Source organism: Dromiciops gliroides, chromosome 5 (assembly GCF_019393635.1).
Source record: "Dromiciops gliroides isolate mDroGli1 chromosome 5, mDroGli1.pri, whole genome shotgun sequence".
In the NCBI taxonomy this organism is placed as follows: Eukaryota; Metazoa; Chordata; class Mammalia; order Microbiotheria; family Microbiotheriidae; genus Dromiciops; species Dromiciops gliroides.
Window position 1 is genome coordinate 222,321,659 of NC_057865.1, and position 22,833 is coordinate 222,344,491.

Genomic DNA, 22,833 nt, shown 5'->3' on the forward strand with positions numbered 1-22,833 from the left:
ACACCATAAAAAGAGCTGTTACTTTTATACAAACAGTCCTTCCCCCCTTTTTGGGGATGCCTTTGGGATATAAACCTAGCACTGGTATTACCAGTTTCCATTTCTAACTCCCTATAATCCCTCCTCCAGTTTTGTTAAATTGACACTGCTAGATTTTCTCTCTTACTTCCCGATCAAGAAATTCTAGTGGCTTTCTACTGGACCTAGAATTAAATACAAATTCCTCTGATATTTAAAGCCCATCATCTGGTTCCAGCTTACCTTTTCTAGGCTTACTGCACTTCCCTTCCCCCTCATATACTCGGTATTTTGGCCAACTGGCCTACCTACTGCTCCAAGGATGCAATTCTATCCCTTGCTAGGCTTTTGCACCAATTGCCCCCTTGCCTAGAATGTCTCCACTAACGCAGATCACAGAAGTCTCTATGTCTGTCAGAAGCTCCACTCCAGTGCCACTTTCTACAGGAGGCCTTGCTGTTGCTCCCTCCCATTATTGTGTATGTTCTTTCCTCCCCAGAAGTCTAAATACCATGAATGGAAGAGCTGCTTTTTTCTCTGAAGACAACAAATCCCCCCAGATGCTTACAATGCAACAAGAGATTTCTCCATGGAGCCTTCAACATCAACTCTAGAATGTGGTTTCCCAAAGCTTCCAATTTTTACCTTTACCCTAAAGTTCTAGTGAGAAAATGGCAGAAAAAGGCTAACAGATCATAGCTCCCCTTTCTCTTTGTTGTTGTTTAGTTATGTCAAACAATTTGTGACTCTCTTTGGGGTTTTCTTGCCAAAGACACTGAAATGGTTTGCCTCAGGTCTTCCTGATTCCGGACCCAGTGCTCTATCCACCAACCAACTGGCTGCCTCCCCCTTTCTTCTTGCCCCCTCTCCAAATGGTAAACCTTATCGAAGTGTGAGCAAACAACTGAAACAAACTGACTTGAGGTACTTTATTTCAATTCAAGCACACAAAAATTAAGGTTCATGGTCTGAGTTCAATTGAGTGTTTTTCATACAGATTGGGCTTTAGTTCCTCCATGTAACATGTGGAAACTCAACAACTTAAATCTTTCCTTCCAGTTCTCCCCCAAACCCTTCAACTTATTTTAGTTTCATATAAAGCAGTCAGTCTTCCAACAAGGTAAATACAAATGCAGATCTGTTGACCACATGGCTGCTCTCCTGGGTCTAAGGTGCTTCTTTCTAGATGCAAACAAGTCTCAGATTTCACAATTGAGTCTCACTGGATATGGAGTTGTAAGAGTCAGTAAGCAGGACCAGGCTGTAGGCCTGGACTGAGGGGTAAAATTCTTCATTCTGTCTTCATTCACCTGGTCCAAGTGGACAAGTCAGGCCACGTCTGTTAGTATGAAGCTAATGATTAAAGTCCCTTGAACTATCAGTTTGCTTCTGAAGAGATCAAAGATTGACATAAGACTATGGATGTGTTCTGAAACACTGAAGCACCATGAAGATAGGGCCCAAAGAATTAAACAATATTATTTTTCTCACAGCGTTTAAATTTAAAGTGTGTTTTTATCTTCCTTTATTATCTAAATATAAGCACACAAATTTCCTTTCCCCAAAATTGTCAATATATTGAAGACATTTTAAAATGTCAAAAATGCCTTGAATTTTGCAAGCTGCCCCTTTACTTACTGATAGCCATCATAAGTACAAGTTTATCTAATTGTTTTTTGCTCAACTTGGAACTTAAATTGAATTTTAAAAAGTACAACTCAAAGTATTCCAATAATGCCAACAGACACATACATGCACATATAATGCTTTTTTTTACCCCCAAACATCGAGACTAATTAAACACAAGCAGCTACTGTACTCCTGCATCACTGAAATGGTGCTGTGGTACATTATTTTAAATTAAATCCAAACAAATGCTCTTGTTTTGCTCAGGCAGAGCTACCAGGAGAACTAAGCAGCACTTATCACCTACTTTTGTTTATTCCTAGTGAGAACATTTGCAAATCACCATGGTACTTCCAGCACCCCTGCAGGGAAAGGCAATCTCACCAAAAAGCAAACCCTCCTCAGAGCCTAAACCCAGAATAAAGCCAGAATCCAGGACTCAATCTTCTCTGGGCCATGAATACGTGAACCATGGTTATAACCCAAAGTAAAATGGAGTCCTTAACTAGCAGCATGAACTAGAATCGGGAACACAAGTATCTTTCATTCATATCCCAAGGACAACATTCTTAATCAAGGAACTCCAAAAGCTGTGTTCACAATATCTGTTCCTTCAAATTCCTGATTGATAAAGTCTAGTCAGTCAAGTAAAGCAACTTCTTTTACCCTTTCTTGGGAATCTCCAGACTCGTTTGCGGCAAATTTGATCTTGGTCACTAAATCTCTGAAACACCTACAATCTTCGGTAAGTTCCTGAACCAGCCAAACAGGCTATTTTAATCATTAGTTTATTGAAGAAACCAGACTTTAGATAGCCCACTCCTGAGTGCTAACAATTAACACTGGCAGGTAATCTGTGGTGAGAGCTATTCACACTCCTAAGGGTCAGGCTACTGGTAATTAGTCTCAAGAGGGGAAGTGTGAAACAAAAGGTATTCTGGGAGTGGGGTGGGTAGACACATCCTTTCAAACACAGAAAAGGGTTTTCATTTGTCCTTTCTGAATACCAGATGCTGGAGTGACTAGCCCTGGGGATGCCTGAAAATCCAAAGTAGTTGTTTCCCCACCCAATTCCCCCAAGTATGTCATGTATACTGTGAAAAGGAAAAGGAGTTACCTGCAGTAAAACTCTACCTACTTTCCACAACTTAGACAGCAGTTATGTGTTTAACAGTATGCTATCAACACCAAAATAAAAGGTCAGAAGTCCATTCCCCACTCCCACCCCCCAATATACAGCAATGAAGTTCTTATTCAGCCCCTCTCTTATTCCCACCCTACCAGGACCAAGTTAAGCTGTTATGTAGTGCTGATTGACCCTTAACTAGAAGGGGGGAGGGAGGAGGGAATAATGGGAGTGATTTCCTTCCCAATGAAATGTTGTCCTCCCCAGAAATACCTATTTCCCTACTCAGACAAACAGAGCTGAAAATGGAAAAGCTCTATCTTCAAACCTGACTGGAGTTTGTTCCCAGACCAGTAGCCCTGCCTCATTGTTATAGCTTGGTTCCACAATACTTGCCCTCCCACTAGCCCAATTTCTTTTTTATCTGTTATTGACAAAGATGGTTAGAGAAGATAATTTTCAGAATTAGTTGTTATATGGAGTGCTTAGGGCTCCTATCGATGCCAGATCCCCAAAGTCTCTATACAAGACAATGCATGAATAAGGTTATCAAAGAAAAACCAGGCCTTGGAGATTAGGAAGTCGCCACATAAGTCTGATTTGCCAACAAAATGCTGGGTTTGTTCCCTTAATCCCAGCCTGGGACTAAGTATTGTGATATATCCTAGTCAAGTCTGCGAGGTCTTCATACACATTTAAGCTTTGGAGATTTTTGAAATTAAATACATTTCACAAAGAGGTGGTAAGCATTTCTCCCCAGTACATACAGAATGGATAGATAGCTCCCTCCACCCACATCAACATTCCCTTCCTAATACATACCTTGTCTGACAGCTAGTACAATTTCCTTTAGCAACTGGGGAGAAGTAGGAGGAGAAAAAGCCACGTGCTTTGGGAACAGTAAGATACCATAAAGGAAAGCTACCAAAAGAAAGTAGAAGCGTTTTTCTATATGAGCTCTATCCATATTTCAAGGATCTTATGGATTGGTGGACCATAGTTGGTCAACTATATGAAAGCTGAAACATATCAGGCCTCTTGGTACTATACAGAGAAATACTTAGATTAAGCTTTAAGTGGCACTAGTGTTTCTAGCCCAAGTTTTCTGCCTACTGGGTGTAGTTTAGGTAAATAGCTTCAAATATGTGTCCTTCACCAGGTAGAAAAGAGGGGGTTTACTTTTAGGGCTGATGCTGTTTTCTGGGTAGCTACTGGGCTAGTCTTAGTACCTCTGAGGTTTATTTGGAAAAGCTCTTCTGAGGAGGCACTGCAGAAAGTGCTCGAGTGGGGAAAGGGGAGGGGAGGAGGAAAAAAAGCGAACTGGTCAATCAGAGCCACAGACAGTTTATCTTTCCAAAATAAGATTAGGAAGAGAAATGAAGAACCCACTGGTAGTAAGTAGCAGGAGGCAAAAGTGTCTTCTTGGGTCTGTCATCTGCAATTAAACAGGAAAAAAAGAGCTCTTAGTACTTTATCAATGATAACATTACCAATATTATCTGACAAAGGGCTAGAAGTCTGCTAAAGTGGCTGCCCCTGACTCTCTGCCACCTAGCCACGCTAACCCTTATACCTCTGGGGCAGGGGCATCCTTCAACACAGTACTGGGCACATGAGAGCCTGAGAACACCCTCTGAAAACATCAGCATTCACTCCACTTCATCTCCCAGATGTGCTGGGAGAGAGAAAGGAAACCACTCTGAAATTCTTTGAGGCAAACTGTTCCCCCCCACCCCCCCATTAACAGCAATCCACTCATTAGGACCCTTCATCCTGTTAGATGAAGGGGATTTGTGGCTGCTTCTGATAAGGACTCTTTCCCCCTGACAAATCCCTCTTTCCTTTTTATATCTTAAGAGTAATAACAAGGAACACTGACTTTTCAGTTGGAGATATATAGGGAAGTGAATTTCCAAAGCGGAGAAGTATCAGTCACGAGGTACTCTCCTCAGAAGAGCCACCTTGACCAGCAAATTGCCATGTGCATGACTACCACATATCCTTTGGAATATGTCAGTGTGGAACTCAAGGTCCGCAATTCATCCGGCCATCTCAATTTGTGCTTTCCTGACACTCCCCAAGCTATTGTATACCCTTCTCCTTCTGGAGCCAAGCACATTTCAAGAATTCCATTTTCTCTGTTTCAGACATACTGGATAACGTGGCATCAGAAGTCATCAAGAAATCAAATTACAGGATGACAACAAACTGAGAAGCATTAGTTCTCAAAGTTAAGGGTTTTTAGCTTTAAATTATGTATTTTCTGGAATATAAGAACTAAAAAGCTAATGAGCATTGGCACAAAATAATGATTATCCCTTGGGATTCATTATTATCCAGAGAGAGATTAGGCTGGAAATCTAGATTTAGGCCAATCCTTAATTTCCCTGGAATAATGTGGCTAGGTGGGTATGTCTCAAGGTAAGGTTTGAAGCATTCCAATTGGTTCTGCTGTGGGGTGACATTGAGAAAAGTCTTCATTTATGAAAAAGCGAAGATTTTGAACTCCTTCTACAAGTTGTGAGGTCCTGCCACATCAAATGCTCAGACAAAAGCAACAATATATGAAGCCTTTAGAGACCAATGCTATCTGTTTATTTTTTTTTCAGTATGATTTTTTGATGATTTTTAAAAACTGTACTACACTGGTAAAGAATTGTAGGTCATGAAGCACAGCTGTCTGATTAATCTCAGTCCATTATAGAGGCGTGATATGTCTAAAATGCAACTTTGATAAAACAAAAAAACCAGACAATGTGTACTGACGTTAAGGAAAACAACTTGGCATGTTAACAGAATTCCAATTTAACCAGCAAATGCCTATTCATTAGCGTGTAAAGCCATAACTGAGGCTATATACTTAGAAACATACACACACAGCTTTAATTTGGCACTATCATCTGAGAGAAAATTGGACCTAAATTGCTTTACGTCCAGTTAAATCCTGCTACCATCTGATGAGATAGTGAAATAAAACTGAAACACTTACTTACTTGATGAGATAGATTTTCAGTTACTGTGCATTTCCATCTATGGAGTAGAAATATTTCAAAATAAATACATGTCAACAGAAATATAATGCATCCCCTATCCCCAACTAAACATAAATCTATATTGTGATATATGAATTCTAACTACATTAAAAGAGACTTTGAAAGTCAGTGACAAAATGACCCCAAAAAGACCCTCAATTCCAGTCTCTAGGCAATTAATCTGGTAATCTCATGTTCAATGACCAGAGGCCTCCAACCAAAAGAAAATTTAAGAGACAGCTCAACACTCCAAAATTAGCTCAGATACTAGCAAAGATAATTGATACCAAGGGCATTTGAATTTAAAAGTTATGCTAGGTTCAAGTGTGGGTATTAAATTGGAAATCAGAGGTTTATGGCATTATCCTGGGTATTTGATATATTAGCCACAGCTCTGGGATTAAGAACTAAAAGGGCTGGGGGCAGGGATATTTTTTAACATGAATAGGGCAAACTAGGGGGCAAAAAAGCCAATGGGGTTAAGAATCAGAAGATATAGTTTTGAACCCCAGCTCTCTTTTTTACAACCTTTTTTAAGGCTTTAGTCAAATTATTCAGAGTTTCGGGCTCTCAGTTTTTTCACCTGTAAAATGTGGGCACTGGACAGCTGGTCATCTCAGCCCAGATTAACCTTCAGTGGTTCCCTGTTTATGGCAAATTAAGTCTAAACTCCTTAGTCTGGAATTCAAGATCTTCATATAAAATTTGATCCCATCTTATCTTTCTGGTCCTAGCCCTATTCTCCGCTACATTATTCCCTCTCTTACCTTAACATTCTTGACACTAGCCAAGGTGATTTTGAGAACTGTTTTCTTAACAGGTTCCACCCTCTTCTAAAGCCTTTGCACAAACCATTCCCTATGCCTGGACCTTTCTCCCACATTCCATACTTCTAATCTTAATCTGTTGAAATCCTACTTCTATCCTTCAAGACTCAGTTATTCTATGAAACCTTCTGATTTCCTCTGTCACAAAACCATTTCTCCCTCCCTCTGAACTCTTATACTATCGCTTACCACACTCTACCTAGTAGCAGTTATTTCTTGGTGAAATCCTAATTTCCAAAACTGCCTCATTTGCCCACTTAAAATATTTTCTATTTCTATTACATCTGGCTACAAGCCTCACAATGTAGCTTAAGCCTGTTTCCCTGTGTTTTATTCTCATTTGAGATACAGACTACCTGGTGGTCTGTGTTCTCCAAATGAAGAACTTTACTACATTAGCTTTTAGGCTGAATGATTCTAGTTAGTATGACTCTTAGCCATAGCTTTCCTCTAATCCTTTTGCCATTCTCTGTCTCTACTGTGCTCCCTCTGGGAGGGTCTCAACAGTCTTCTTTCATTGTAGATACCAGAAGTGGGTTCTTTACTTCAAAATGTGTCTGGTTAGAAATGGGCATGGATCATCTGAGGGTCCCTCCAATGGCACAGAGTTCACAGAAGAAGGGAATGGGCAACAAACAGCAGAATCAGTCCCTGAATGATCAAGGCTGACTCTACCCACACAATGGAGAAAGTGGCACTTTCTGTTCAGCTCCATCCCCACTTACTGCTTTTCCATGGTAGTACATATGGCAGAGACTTGGGAACCCGCATGCCTGAAGCCAGGTTACTCTTATGTTCCACAACTACATTGTTCGCAGGGCTGCAAAAAGAAAGAGGACCTTGACTATCTTGGTACACTAAGGTCACATGAGGACTAACTTTCAATTTCACAGACATGAGAACACAGGCCAATCATAATGGGTTTCTAGAACTTAAGGGAAAAACAATGACCCACACTGATCTGAAACGTAAAAATATTTCCATCAAAATAGGCCTTCTTGAAAACAGAATGATTCTCCCTTCTCTGAATGGATCAGTGTTTTCTGTACCAGCATTCAGGAAGGTCTAGCCATTTTCACTGTCCAATATGTAAACTGAAACTGAGATAAACAGGAATGCCATCTACTGTTCAAATTCATGGCAGGCCCATCAAATCACTCACTAACCATAAAAGACAAAGAAAAAGGCCAAGATCACTAAGTCCAAGGCAGTGAGCCTCAAAACTAAAAGAGGATAAAAGCTGATTCCTCAAGAAATTTATTATTTAAGCCTATATGATTTTTCCCTCATGAACTTACAAAATATTATACATAAGACACAGTTACTACTCACTTTGGAGGCTAGGAATCAGAAGTCCCAAAATAGTCCATTTGGAAAAAGAGAAAAGTACAAACAGAAAATTTAGCATCCAGGGGACACTATCCACTCATTTTCCAATTCCAGGTTCTCTCTTGAGTTTGCTACTTAAGTTTCCAGCCATGATAAGTATTTCAAGACTAGAGTTAAAATGCATCTTATTGCTTTTAAGTTAGAAATAAAACTAGTAGTGGGGGCAGCTAGGTGGTACAGTGGATAAAGCACCATCCCTGGATTCAGGAGGACCTGAGTTCAAATCTGGCCTCAGACACTTAACACTTGCTAGCTGTGTGACCCTGGGCAAGTCACTTAACTCCAATTGCCTCATTAAAAAAAAAAATTCAGCCTCAGATACTTGACACTTACTAGCTGTGTGACCCTGGGCAAGTCACTTAATCCTCATTGGTGCTGCCCCCCAAAAAGAAAAAAAAAAGAAAAAGAAAAACTAGTGAAGAGATGGATTTTCTTCTCTTCCCTTTAAGAATTTTTAAATCTCCCTACTTTGAGAGCCTACTATTTTAAAAAAGACAGTTAATCTTTGTTTGTCACCAAAGGGAAAAAAGTGGAGATTTAAAAAATACCATTTATAACATATCACCAAGAAAAACTAAGCAATAAAACTGTGTGGTATTCCCAGTGTTACATAACAGCCTAGACACCAAGAACAGGTCAGGCTGCAATTTAAAGTATGGAGCTACCAAGGCACATTCCAGAAACAGTCCAGTACCAAAGAGATGACTTTTAAACAACAGAATATTCAGCATGAAGGAGGAGCACCAAGAGTTACAATGTTTTCATTACCTGTTATTGCCACTGCAGTTAGCAGTGCCCCAGACAAAGGTAGTGCTGGACTGCTCCCACAAATCTGCCAAAGGAAGAAAAACAGAGCTTGTGACACTTATTTAGGGAAGGTACCAGTGTGAGCCAGCATGCAGAAGCTGTGAAATGGGGAATCAAGTGCCTGAGTTTAAAGAAGGGAGTAAAAATTGATCAAGTGTCCTGACTAAGTGACAGTGTAGCAGGAATTTAATTGAAAGATATAAACACACACAGCATAAATAATAATAAATGTGTCTATTAACAACTAAACACAGATGGCACAACACAATTTATGGAAAAAACAGATGTGAGGAAGTGTTTTTTCCACTCAGAGATGGGCTGCTCCACGTGTCTACCACATAATACAACAGAACTCATTCTGGGGCCCAATAAAAATTATCAGGCGTCTTAAACAATATGGCATGTTCTTAAAAAAGGGAAATCTTCATTCTGTGCTCATCAGCCTGACTACGGAATGAGAGGGTATGGACAGAGAAAAAAATACAAGTGCCTCACCTTTATCCCAGTCTTCATCACAAGGAGGGCATTGCCATGTGTTCACAGTCAGAGCCTCGCATCTGTAGTTCCTGGACTGGCTGACTGTGAAACAATACAGATTCCTACATGAGCATGGGGCACTGCCAAGTTATATTGCTTCAAGGGGTTAGCAGGCAGGGCAGCCAAATGCTTCTTTGTTTCTGAAAGAAGGACAAGTCTAAAATCTAAACAAAGGGACCTTATCTCTTCCCTGACAGTATACAATGGGGCTGGGGTGGGGGTGGGTGGCCAAGGAGAGAGCAAAAACAAAGAAGTCTAGCATATTTATTGCAATAATAGGAGATTTTTATTTTTAAGATGAACTGTTAGTAAAAAAAGAGTCAGGTTGTTCAGAAGAGAAAGGAGCCTGACAAATACAGCATGACAGACTATTCTTGCTAGAAGATAAACTCTTATAAACAGAAAAGTAATGACCTTTTGGAATGGAGTGGAACCAAAAAAATCAAACCAATCATACTGTATATAAGTTTTCTAGGTGCCAGGTCCCAATATCAAAGTACCTTAGCTGCTGATCCTTACCAACATCCTGTTCAATGCAGCTTTTGTCATCGCAGCTTGAGATGTGGTGACTGATTTCAGCCCGGGGAACTTGGTGGCGAGCATTGAAAGGACAGGTAGCCAATTTGTTTGCAACATCAGGGTGGTTCTACAGTAGTAAAGTCAAGGAATTATTAGTTCCTTAGCCCTCCAAGGTAGGGGTTTGATTTAGCTTTATTTTACTAATGCTTTATAAAACTTTTCTTAGTGGCTTAAACAAGGTAAAAATCCTTAGTAGAAAATCAAAACAGTGATTATTCCACTCATAGATATTATGGGTTTTACCTAATTAATCCTCACAAACCCCTCCACAATTTAGGTTTTATTATACTTATCATAGACAGAGCTTTAGGTCTCTAAAAAGAGGAAGACTGAAGTGGCTTACCAACGGAAAGACAAGTCAACAAAGAACTGAATATCTGAATGGGATTCCCAAATCCCAGGTTTAATTTTCAAGGTCATTCACTTTTCAGGGGAGTAAGAGGGATTTAATCAAATTGAATACAAATCTCTGAATATTTGATTTCTGATCTTTAAGATCAACAATAATAGTAGAGGCAGATACAGGAAGGCTAGAAAAGGAGCTGGGAAGCAGCTCTTGTAGGGGCAGCAAAAAGTTCAGGTTTAATTCAATAAAGCCCATTTAAAGTCAAGAGTCCTGGGATAAAAGTCTGAACAATCTGACCTGTACTGTAGCCATTTCCCTTAGGTAGAGTTATCAAAAGATAACTGGTGACCTGTTCCTGAAATAAAGTATAAGAATGGGGTCATTCTATCCAAATCCTATCATCAAAACAAAGACAACTGGGAAGCAGAGAAATTCTGTTTGACTGCCAACACAGGCTTGAGAGGGCAAGAAATGGAAAGAGAAAAGCATAAAGGAGGGGCTATGGGAGAAGAGAGAGGGAACAGAAGACATGAAGAAATTATAGATATGGAGATTCCAATCTGTTTGGGTAGAGTGAGGGCTACTTCCAATAGGTCAAGACTTCAAGTGGAGAGAAAGGTATGGCTGTGACTTCTAGGTACCACCTGTTACCTTCCCACCAACAAAAATGTCGGAGGGTCAAGGGAAGAAGGATCAGGACAGCTGCCACCTGGAGGCCTAAGCAGCTTAGAGAGCTGGTGGTCATGGAACAGGCTAGGGGCCTTGCTCTGGACACTAAGAGGGAAGAGGACATTAATCAATCACATGGTTATTTAGTACCTATTATGAACTTATGAAACTGAGCACTTGCCCAGTCAGGTTATTATTAAACTTACTGCTGAGAAACCTGAATTAACATGAACATTATTTCCATAGCATAACTGGGTAGAAGCTATACCTTGTCTCAGGTGCTTGCATTTCAACAATGATAATCTTTAGTAATTTACCAACAGTAAGGTTAACCCTAGTCATGTTTATACAAGAAAGAAAGCTTGGTAAGTTCTGAAGATGCTTAATATTTAAGTTTAGTGAAGCAGTTATTTTTAGGAGAATAATATTTTTCTGAGGCTGACTTGTAAGGAAGTTAAATTTCAGTCAGATATGCAGATTGAAATCTTCCAAGTTAAAAAAAAATCTGAAAAACCTCTAATAGCATTTGACCCTTACATTACAAAACTATGAATAAATCAAATTCATAAGGCAGGAAGGGTTTCTTCTATTGTTTGCAAAGATTGTTTTCTGTCTTCTATCTACAAAGAGTAAGAAGCACTGCTTCTCTAGAGCTGCTCCTGACATCTCCAAATAAACAAAACCCGTATAATATACCTAGAGGAAAAGAAAGTCCCTCCTACAAATGCTGTGATATAATATAGAGGAAATATTCAAACAATTCAGGCAGTCCACTAAAAATTATGCAACAAGATGCTTTGATTTTTACTTTGAAAAATTTGATAGGTTATAAAGACATTAAAGAGCAAATGATGAAGACAATATCCTACCTTTCTGCATTTGATCAGATGATAAGGGAACCTGCAGGCCCTGATCTGATGGTTTTTATCATATGGGCATTGTATCAGCTTCTCTGGATCCAAAGAATCAACTAAAAAAGAGAAACAACGAATATAAAGCAAAACAGCACATGTAAAACCATAGCCCATGAAGCATGTTGGATTTTCAAGAGATCAGCAAGGTTTAATAATTGCAAAGAAAATTCTATATTTTTAGTTTGTGAAATAAAACAACCTAAAAAACTAAGGTATCTAAAAAAGTGACTATTATTTTAAAATGGAATCACAGCTCAAAGCAGACAAAAAGGAGCTGTCACAGAATCTTAATGAGCCTAACAGAACCACATACCCTCTGGATTGTTAATTCCTCTTTGATTTTATGCATAACTGCAGATGCTATTAGTTTATTTGTAGGCTGTAAAAGCAAACAATTAAATGAAACCTTTTTTTCTTTTTAAGAAATATGAATGCAAGGTTCATTCCTATAGCACCTAGCCTAGCCACACCCCTTATATGTGTTCAATAAAAATTAGCATGAGGACGTCCCTTTGGTTCTGCCTTTTCTATAGGTTATTCTCATAAAGAGTTCCTATTCTTAGCTACTTAAAGTTTGTCTGTTAATTCAAAAAAACATTAAGTGCATAATTTATTACATGGAAGGCAGTGTACACAGAGATGAATACAACTCATTCCCTCTCTCATGGTATTTAAAAGAACGTAGTAAATGTATAATTTAGTTATTACTTAAATGAAAACCAAACCTAAAGAAGAAAGGCATCTTCATTTTTTTCATGTTTAGAATATACCCAAGACTTAATTTGCCCTAACACAGAAGAACTGTATTCATTTCTCTGGATTCAAAATATCAAACTGAAATCAGCCTTATAAAACACCAGTGACAGACAGAGGTAAAAAACCTTAACTTCCTCAAGTTCTAAGTGATGTGGCCAGTTACTACAATAAGTATATATGTAGTCAGAGACCTTGACTCTGGCTTAGAACATTAAAATCACCCCCAAGATTCACAAGATGCCCAGAAGCGAACACAAAGGAGATTCTTTTATTTTAGTGAGGCAATTGGGGTTAAGTGACTTGCCCAGGGTCACACAGCTAGCAAGTATTAAGTGTCTGAGGCCGGATTTGAACTTAGGTCCTCCTGACTCCAGGGCCGGTGCTCTATCCATTTCGCCATCTAGCTGCCTCCACAAAGGAGATTCTTAACCTGAAGCAGAGAAGTCTTAAGAAGACATACTTGACAGTGATGTGGGAGGTGGGTTTAATTGATCAGATTGATCTTGAGGCATCCCAATTACAACTCAGTGACTCAGTTTCCCAAGTTTTATTGTTAGACTGTGAGTGGCCACAGGGAGAGCACCCAAAGGAGAAAGGTGTCTCTCCAATAGGGAAAGAAAAGACAGTTGTATTTATAGTATGGATAAATTGATTATCAGTCTCATTATAATAATCTCCACTTTAGGGAGGTAGAGGGGAGGGTTTATCCTAATTTGGAGTTCCTGAGGGCTTAAGCCAATCCCTGAGGCAGGTACCTTTTTCCATGGAGGTGTGTTTTTGGGGGTTTATGTCATCAGGTGAACTGGGGACAAATTCAGCCTTTTCTGCACGTTACCTCAACCTGCCAAGGTCAGAGTGTCCCTGTGTTTTTCCTTCTTAGGCCTAGTTTCTGGGTATTAATATTTATCAGTTAGGATTTCTATAACCTGCCTCTTTATGTTGTTGTTGTGGGTGGCAATTAATGGGGGTAATTAATAGGAGCCAGACCAGTTAACAAGAACGTAGGCCCTGACTTTGCTAAGACTTGGGCCCTCAAGTTATCCATTAATCCCTTTCAGAACTGGGGTTTAATAAGTTATAGCCCCTTTTGGAGCTCAGATCTAAATTAGAGGTCGGGTCTTAGGTTTGTCTGTTAACCCCTTCTAGTTACTATCGATAGGTTATCTGTTAACCCTTTTAGCCTCCTCCATCAATAGTGGTCTTCAAGTACCTTAAGCAACATCACAAGAGGGAGGGATCAGACTTATTCTGTTTGGCTCCCAGAGGACAGAACCAGGAACAATCAGAAGTTGCCAAGAGGCAAATTTAGGATTGTTGTCCAGAGAAACTTCCTAACAATTCTAGAGTAAAATGGGTTGCTTTAAAATCTAATGACCGGGGCAGCTAGGTGGTGCAGTGGATAGAGCACCAGCCCTGGAGTCAGGAGTACCTGAGTTCAAATCTGGTCTCAGACACTTAACACTTACTAGCTGTGTGACCCTGGGCAAGTCACTTAACCCCAATTGCCTCACTAAAAAAAAAAAAAAAAAGCTAATGACTGGGGCAGCTAGGTGGCACAGTGGATAGAGCACCAGCCCTGGAGTCAGGAGGACCTGAGTTCAAATCTGGCCTCAGACACTTGGCACTTACTAGCTGTGTGACTCCGGGCAAGTCACTTAACCCCATGCCTCACCAAAAAAAAAAAAAAAGCTAATGACATCCTTTCTTGGAGGGTCTTTAAGAAGAGGCTGAACCAATTAACAGGTGTATTAAGAGTTCTGGATCTGAAAGGTATGGATTTGATGGACTCTGAGGTCCCTTCCAACCCTCAAATTCTGTGGTTCTGTGAGGTTGTGTCCCAAATATGGAAAGGAGAAGTTAAAAGGTTAAATTTATTCTTAGTGGATTATAACAACCTAACAATATGCCCTTACCACCACTGAAGGTTTGATAACAGTGAAATAAGATAAACCATTCACAATGAAAAGAAGTTTATAAGCCAAGGGACAGCTATGGAAATCAGGAGTCAGCAGAGAATTGAAGCCGACAGTTTCACTGGAAGAGTGGTAAACATGGAATAAATTGCTAACCATGATCATGATGCAAATGAGCCAGAGAGGAGACTTGAAGGACAGAGAGCACAGAAAGAAACGAAAGTCTTAGAGGACGGGTTTATTATGCCTACCAACCTTTTCTTGATCAGCAATCTCCTTATAGTCTAATGTTCCAGGACATCAAGGGACAGTTTACAGATGTAAATTCTGATTAGTTTCCCTTCATTTGCTCTGTTCCATAACTAGCAAATGTTAAAGCATGTCACTAGCTGACAGAATGGATGTCACCTTATGATTCATGCCCATACAGCTGCATACGTCAGAGGCAACAGCATGACGAGTTTCTACTATTACGTTTTGCTTTTCATAACTTAAGTGATCTCCAGTTTTCTCTGCCTGGCCTTTTGGGCAAAAGATTAAATTTGGACATCCTAGCAGAGTAACCTCTGTTGTAAAACTTTGCTCAGAGACACTTGGATGCTTCTCACACTTGGGCAATATGCCAAACAAATGGTGAAGAAATGGAACATGAAGGAGACTTCAAAGACAAATGCATTATTAGCCATGTAACTCCAAAGATGCCCCTATATGGGATTAAAGGATTTAATTCTTTGGCAAAATGTCCATCACCCAACACTATCTCCCATTTCTGGGCCTTTGTACAGACTGTGTTCCCTATGCCTGCAACAAAACTGTCCTCTCTCTCTTATGCCTCTAGTGCCCTATTTCCTTCAAAGCTTAGCTAAAACATCACCTTCTACGTGAAGCTTTCCCCATCCCTCCCTCTGCTAGTACTTATTTTGTACCTATCTGTATACGTACATGTCGTCTCCTTCAAAGCAGTAAAAACTCAAAGGCAAGGACCTTCAACAGTGTCCATCACTTAGCAGATATTTAATAAATCCTTACTGATCAAAAATTTGAAAAATAGGCATCCTATGAAGCATCATTACACTAGAGAATAACAAGTAATTGGCTGCTAAAATAAAGTAATAAAGACAATGTCTAGAAGAACAACATGGGAAAGGCTGCTTTAAAAAAAACAAACAAAACAGGTGGCAGTGAGTCTAAGAATGAACAGAAATCTCCCTTTTTGAAATGTAAATACATTTTAAAAACGGTGTTTGTGGATCCACTCAAGTAGATACAAGGGCAACTATTCTAGACAGACAATAAGAACAATTTCTATCTCATTTTAAACTTATCTATTAATTAACTTAACATCTCTGTTCCTTATTTTAGTGATGAAACTTTCTGTGTTCTACCAGGAGACAGAAAAGAGCTGGAATTGCCTTCATTAAGAACAATTCATCAATTAGATGGAGATTCTGAGTAAGTATCCACAATGCATTTCTCTAACTTTGGTGACATTAAAATAGGTTATTATGTTTAAACAGTGAAAGAAGATTCTAGTTAACTAGCTGTGCTAACTTTGCCTGTGTAACCTCAGCTAGGTTAGGAGCAGCAGGTCGACTTAGAATCCACAAATTAACATTATTTATGCTGCATTGTATTTTTGTTTTCCTAAAAATTTCCCAATAACATTTTAATATGTAATATGACACTTCTGAAACAAGCCAATCTCTACAGTTTTTGTAGAGTTCTAAAATGCTTTCAATTCCAGATACCAGATTCCCTTTGGTTTCCCGGAGGCCCTAGGACCACTGAATTATAAGAATTCTGTCTAGGAATTCTATAATCTCAAGGGCTCATTGTTCTTCAGCCTCAATTACCTTATATATACCCTTTTACCATGTAAACAGAAGGGGCCAGAGATTATTTTACCCATGCTCTAGTTGGGAAAACTGAATTCTAGAAAGGTTAAGTTGGAACACCATGAATCAGTGAAGAACTAAACAATGTCTCCTATCTCATCAGTGAAGAACTAAACAATGTCTCCTATCTCTTGGAAGTTCTTTTGACTTCAAATATCCCTTGTGGGTCAAATCCAAAATGCTTTATTTCAAATGTGAGTACTTTTAAAGATCACTATCATAGTAGAAAATTTTACCCAGCCTTCTCCCATGCAATGTCTATTCAACCCAAGCACCTCAGAGCAACATCTGTGCTATCTTTCCCAGCACTTGTAGTAAGGTTGTAGTAAGTCTTGGTTTGGTCAGAAAGAATAAATTACAAGGTCTTTGCTTCTATGAACAAGAAGAGATCTATTTATCAGTAAGAACATACCATAATTGTCTTCCATGTCTGCAGTGAAAAGGAAGCAGACCCAAGTGCTCTCAAAGCTGTGATTCAGGGAACCAGAAATGGCATCCACCAAAAGGCTCCAACTCAAAGAAACGGAGTCAAACTGGAATTAAAATCAGATTTAACTTGAGTACAAGCAAAAGAACAAAACCCCCCATAAATTTGTAATTTTTTTAAACAAATAACTTATATAACCCTGATTCACATTCACTGCAATAAGCAGATTCTCAGGCCTTCCAGCACTTAAGGAAAATGGAAGATGACAACCAAATCAAATTGTATTCAGGTGATAAACTGGCAGGCTTATTTTAACTGTTACCTGTCACTCTTTACCATCTCTTTGGTTTTGAAATGCTGTTAAATGTTACACAATAAAAAAACCAAAAACAAAACAACAACAGAAGAGTACCATGTTGTTTAAGCATCCCATTATAAAACACAGGAATAGAGAAACATGTTTTTAAACTCCCTGCTCAACTTCTCAAGAGGGAGGTGGGGGGAAGGAAAGAAAGGTTCCTTACTAACAGCTGAAACTAAAGACACTAGTGCCAGGCAGCAGATTGTCAGTCAACTCATTGAGTTCACGCAGAATGTCTTCCTTAAGCATTGCTAGGGCCAGTATCACAGGCTGAATAATTCCAGCCTCACTCACCCTAAAGAAGCTATCCCACTATCCTCCACACCCCAACCATGCAGAGCTTAACGGTGGCGATATTTAAGATCCTCCAGGTAACAATCATTCTCTTTTTGCTCAACAGCAATACTTCTGGGTAAGACGGTTCGAGAGGGCTGTCGTTTCCTAGATGATATCACCAGATGTGAGACGGTTTGTAACAGATACCTCAGAGGGGCGGAAAATGAAGTATGACTGGTGCCCAAGTCCTCTTCCATCTGAAGAGATGTCTCGTTAGTGGGTATTGTGATGAACTATACTTATTGTTATGAGGGGAGGGGGAAGGGAACGACCCCTAAATCATAAACCGGCACTCCTGCCCGGGTGCTGGCTTAGATTAACGCCAGCTCCGGTTCTCTAGGGAACTGTCTCCCCAGGGTTACCCTCCCCCCATTCTATGACATAACAGTCTTGGAACGCCATATTGAAAAAACACAAATGACCCGCTGGAACCCCAGGAGCGTAACCGTTCTAGAGCCGACGGGCTAATTACACTCAAAGTGAGCGGCCTCCCCCGCTGGGAAAATCGGACCTTTCCTTCGAAGGAGGTCTTTAGTCTTATGGGGTTACTTTTATACCATTCTATCTTTTAAAACTAAATTAAGAGGATGATTTGAGGGCTCCTCGGAGGTTTTTTTTTCTTGGGGGGGGGAGAATGCATACAATAGAAAAAAACAAGAAAAGCGTTTGAGGGCTCTTTAGGAATCCCGTAATTTGACCGAGAAAAAAAATTGAGGGATGGGGTAAAACCCAACGACTAACGTAGCGCGACCCCCCTTCCGCCCCCGGGGGCTGGAGACCCCCATGGCCAACCTGACTTTAGGGTTAGATTTAAAGAAGCGAACGTAATAAAGGTCTTTTTTTTTTTTTTAAAGAGCCTCTTAATTCCAAACCATTACCTCTGGCAACGGGGTGAATAACTTTTCCCTCCCCTCCCCCCAGTTTTTAAACCGCGGGTCCCCCGCCACCTTTTCTTTGTCCTTCACCCCTCCCCCCACCCCCATAAAGGGTCAAAATAGAGGGAGCGGGATTAAGGCCGAAGGAAGCCTGGGGGAGGGGCAAGCGCCACACAAGCCTGGGGGTCTCGGCGGTCGCGGCCCCTCTGGGGTTTCTTCCCTTTAAAGATTAAAAAAAAAAAAAAAGTTGTCGAGGAAGAATTGAGCCCCTTGGAGAGCGGACGGGCGGAGGCGGCGGGCAGCCGAGGGCGCGGGGCAGAGAAGAACGAGGGAGCGGCAGGAGGACGCCAGAGACGAAGGCGGGAAGCCCGGGCTGAGCGCGCCGCCGCCGCCGCCTCCGCCTGCACTGGTAGCAGCGGCGTCGAGAAAAAGGCGGGAGAGAGAAGCGAAGCGCGCCAGAACGAGCCACATGGAGGTTTGGAAAAGGGAACCGTGGCTGAGCAGAGGCAGGGCCACTCGAGAGGAGCACCCCCCTGAGCGGAAAACGGGAGTTCCTGTGGAGAGAAAGGGCGCTGAACCGGAGCTGCTCCCGGCGCATGACCTAACCCTACCTCAGAGCCCAGCCGCACTGCCAGCTCCCAGTTGTGGTAGCCGCACCTCAGCTCCCAGGCAACGCCCACTTCCGGCCCTTGGCGTTAGGGCGGAGCCCACTTCCGGTAGCGAGCTGGCTTTCTCTCCCCGCCCCCTCTTCCCAGCCGCTCAGTGAGGATGAGAGCGAGGCTCTCTGCCCCTCCCCCACTCTCTGCTGGAGAACCCAGAACGAGGCACCATTGTCAGCGTTCTCGTCTGTTCTGGAACTCTTTAGTGAGGGGGGGAGGGGCCCTTACTAGTTTGGGAGTTTTTCAGAGGGCTAAATGGTGTCTCACCTAGAGGGTGTGTGGAGGTGAAGAAGAGTAGGGAGGTGACGGGTAAGGGGGTAAGATAGCAGGTTGTTGGGGCCATTAGGAAAGGAGAGGAGAGGGGAAAAGGGGGGGGGAGAAAAGGATGTGAGAGGGAGGAAAGGAAAAAAAGGGGAGGAGAGGAAAAAAGAGGGGAAGAGAAAAAAGGTGAGAAAAAGAAGAGAAAAAAGGGAATGTAGAGAAAAGAGGTGAGAAGAAAGAAGGGAAAAGGAAAGAAAAGTGAGAAAGGAAAGGAACAGGAAAAGGAGAGGAGTGAAAGGGGGGAAGAGAAGAGAGAGGAGAGGAGGGAAAAAAGATGAAGGGAGAAGAGAAGGAAGAAAGGCTATTAGAGGAGGAGAGGAGGGCAGGGAGGAGACTCCCCCAGACTTGGAGGTCTGTGTTTGGACCAAAGGAGTTTGTTACTCTAGAGCCCTAAGAATTAGAAGGGACCCTGATGTTTGTTGCCTTGAGAACAAGAGTCAAGTGAGGCTATTACCTGCCTTGTTTTGTGTTCTGAACACTAGTTACATATATACACACATACACATATATTTACATATATACATACATAAAGCCTAAGATTGCTATGTTTGGTGGTTATTGTGGTTTTTTAAAAACTATAACATGGGGGCAGCTAGGTGGTGCAGTAGATAAAGCACCGGCCCTGGATTCAGGAGGACCTGAGTTCAAATCCAGCCTCAGACACTTGACCCCTCACTAACAGTGTGACCCTGGGCAAGTCACTTAACCCTCATTGCCCTGGGGGTCGAGGGGGACAAAAAACCAACTATAACATCTCAGAATCCCGAAGTGGGCAGAGACCTCAGAGGCCATCTAGTTTAAGCTAAAGGACAAAAAAAAAAAAAAAAGCAACCCCAGCATTTACCTGAAGACCAGCAGTGAATGAATGCATTCCTGAGGTATTTCCTTCCATTTCTGGATAATTCTGATTTTTAGGAGAGTTAGGTTTGTTTGTTTTTTTACTTCACTGCTTTTTTCCTTCTAGGCTACTTTGCACAGGTATAAAGTTTGGGCAAGGATTAGAGAAGTCTCTGCTATTACTTTGATATAAACAGTAGCTTCAATTTATTTATTTCAATTGAATAAGCCTTTATTAAGTGTCTGTGTTGGGGCAGCTAGGTGGTACAGTGGGTAGAGCACCAGCCCTGGAGTCAGGAGTACCTGAGTTCAAATCTGACCTCAGACACTTAACACTTATTAGCTGTGTGACCCTGGGCAAGTCACTTAACCCCAATTGCCTCACTAAAAAAAAAGTGTCTGTGTTGTTTAGAGCATTGCGCTGAGTTCTTGAGGACTTAAAATTTAGAAAAGGCATAGTCCCTTCATAAATTGTATAGCTTGGTAGGGGAATCATATACAAATAACAGCTGCATACTACATAAAAACAACAACAAAACAACAACAACCCACCAAAACCCCAACACTTACGATCTTCAGCCTCTTCTTACTTCTGTCTTGTTCTGTTGGTTAGATGTTGTGTCCTGGATCCTGTGTCCATCAATCAATAAACATTAAGGACCAATTATGTGCTAGGCATCACCACACAAAGACAAGAGACTAATGTTCCCACCCCTTAAGTGGGGGTGGGGGAGCATACAATGTGTGTTCATAGATAAATGAGTACAGGCCAGAAAACAACAACAGCAAACCAACAGATTTAAAGAGATGTGGTGAAGGAGTACTAATACTCTGGGGAATTGAGAAAGGTTTCTTAGAGCTGGGGTTTGAGCTGATTCTTGAAGGGAGATAGGGGTTTTTCTATGCTTAGAAGTCTTTGGTGTGTCCTAAAATCCCAGGTCTTTTGAATCGTTATCTAGCCAACTGAGTTCCTTTGTCCCGAACCTGTGCAGCTGATTTTGACAACTTGTTTTCCATACTTGTCCTTTCAAATTTCATCTTACTAGTTTTATCTCCTGGCCCTAGTGGCTCAAGATATTTTTGAATCCTTATTGTATTAGTTAATCTTATTAACTTTTTCTTCTGTCTTCCCATCTGCAGATTTGATGTGTTCAAACTTTGTATTCATCCAAGTCGTTGATAAAATGTTAGCACTGAATAATGAGTGAGTAGAAGCCACTTTGCCATGAGGAGGGCCTAGGCCATGTTCACTTCACTCTTGGCTCTATTCTTCACTCTCTGGACTTCACCTCCTCAACAGCATCCTTGACTCCTTCCTCCCTTAAGGGTTTCCCCTGTATGTGATATCTTAAACTATTATATTGAAATACAGTTATTAAAAATATATAGGGGGGCAGCTAGGTGGCGCAGTGGATAATGCACTAGCCCTGGATTCAAGAGGACCCGAGTTCAAATCCGACCCCAGACACTTGACACTTACTAGCTGTGTGACCCTGGGCAAGTCACTTAACTCTCATTGCCCTGCAAAATTAAAAAAAAAAAATTAATTAAAAATATATAGGGGCAGCTAGGTGGAGCAGTGGATAGAGCACCAGCCCTGGATTCAGGAGGACCTGAGTTCAAATCCAGCCTCAGACACTTAACACTTACTAGCTGTGTGACCCTGGGCAAGTCACTTAACCTTAATTGCCTCATATATATATATACATACATATATATATATATATGTATTTTTTAAAGTTCATGGACACTAGGTTAAGAAGGATTTGTCATTACAGGCCTTCTTTGAATATTTCATGAGTACCAGGGCAGTATTTAGGCTCTCTATTTCTTATCTCTGGCTCTTGGTACAAGATAGGCCTACTGCTTTTATTTATCATATGCCTCCTTGACGGTATTTTTATGCTATTTCTAGTGCATAAGTGACTATTGGTAATATGCTACTGCGGGGGCAGCTAGATGGTGCAGTGGATAGAGCACCGGCCCTGGAGTCAGGAGTACCTGAGTTCAAATCCGGCCTCAGATACTTAACACTTACTAGCTGTGTGACCCTGGGCAAGTCACTTAACCCCAATTGCCTCACTAAAAAAAAATAAATAAATAAAAAAGATAATATGCTACTGCTCAGTAGTATCAAACTCAAATAAAAAGGTCGGGAGGTGGCTCCTAACCTGTAGGTAAGTACTTCTGCACCTGCCTATTGACTTAGTTTAAGAATATATGATCTAGGGGGCAGCTAGGTGGCGCAGTGGATAAAGTAGTAGCCCTGGATTCAAGAGGACCTGAGTTCAAATCTAGCCTCAGACACTTGACACTTACTAGCTGTGTGACCCTGGGCAAGTCACTTGACCCTCATTGCCCTGCCCCCCCCAAATATATGATCTATTTTATATTTTTATTTATTTTATTAAATTTCTAGTTACACTTTATTTGGGAAATTGACATATAAAAGTTTGGCAGGGCCACACATCTGTTGCTGGCTGTCACATAGCTTATTTGTACCTTCTATCCATCTCCTTCCATTATCCTTTGGGTCATTTGCAATTTTAAGTCATTGGAGAATATTAGAGTAACAAAGATGGA

The 22,833-nt window shown here is 40.9% G+C and overlaps 2 protein-coding genes across 2 annotated transcripts in view; both read right to left on the reverse strand.

Annotated features, from left to right (window-relative positions):
• Window positions 1-2,889: 2,889 nt before the first annotated feature.
• Window positions 2,890-19,081, reverse strand: GTSF1 (gametocyte specific factor 1). The gene is made up of 9 exons (XM_043968052.1): window positions 19,045-19,081; window positions 16,847-16,967; window positions 11,826-11,926; window positions 9,882-10,008; window positions 9,321-9,404; window positions 8,787-8,850; window positions 7,355-7,449; window positions 5,764-5,800; window positions 2,890-4,205 (listed from the first exon to the last, which is right to left on the reverse strand). The coding sequence occupies exons 2-8, from the start codon at window positions 16,860-16,862 to the stop codon at window positions 5,784-5,786; spliced, it is 504 nt and encodes a 167-aa protein (XP_043823987.1). The 5' UTR covers window positions 16,863-16,967; window positions 19,045-19,081; the 3' UTR covers window positions 2,890-4,205; window positions 5,764-5,783.
• A 47-nt stretch (window positions 19,082-19,128) lies between these two features.
• The window catches only part of GTSF1L (gametocyte specific factor 1 like), a 28,345-nt gene continuing 24,640 nt past the window's right edge, over window positions 19,129-22,833 (reverse strand). Inside the window, exon 3 of the mRNA XM_043967652.1 lies at window positions 19,129-19,238. Coding sequence (XP_043823587.1) covers window positions 19,129-19,238 — 110 coding nt within the window. The remainder of the gene's footprint in view (window positions 19,239-22,833) is intronic.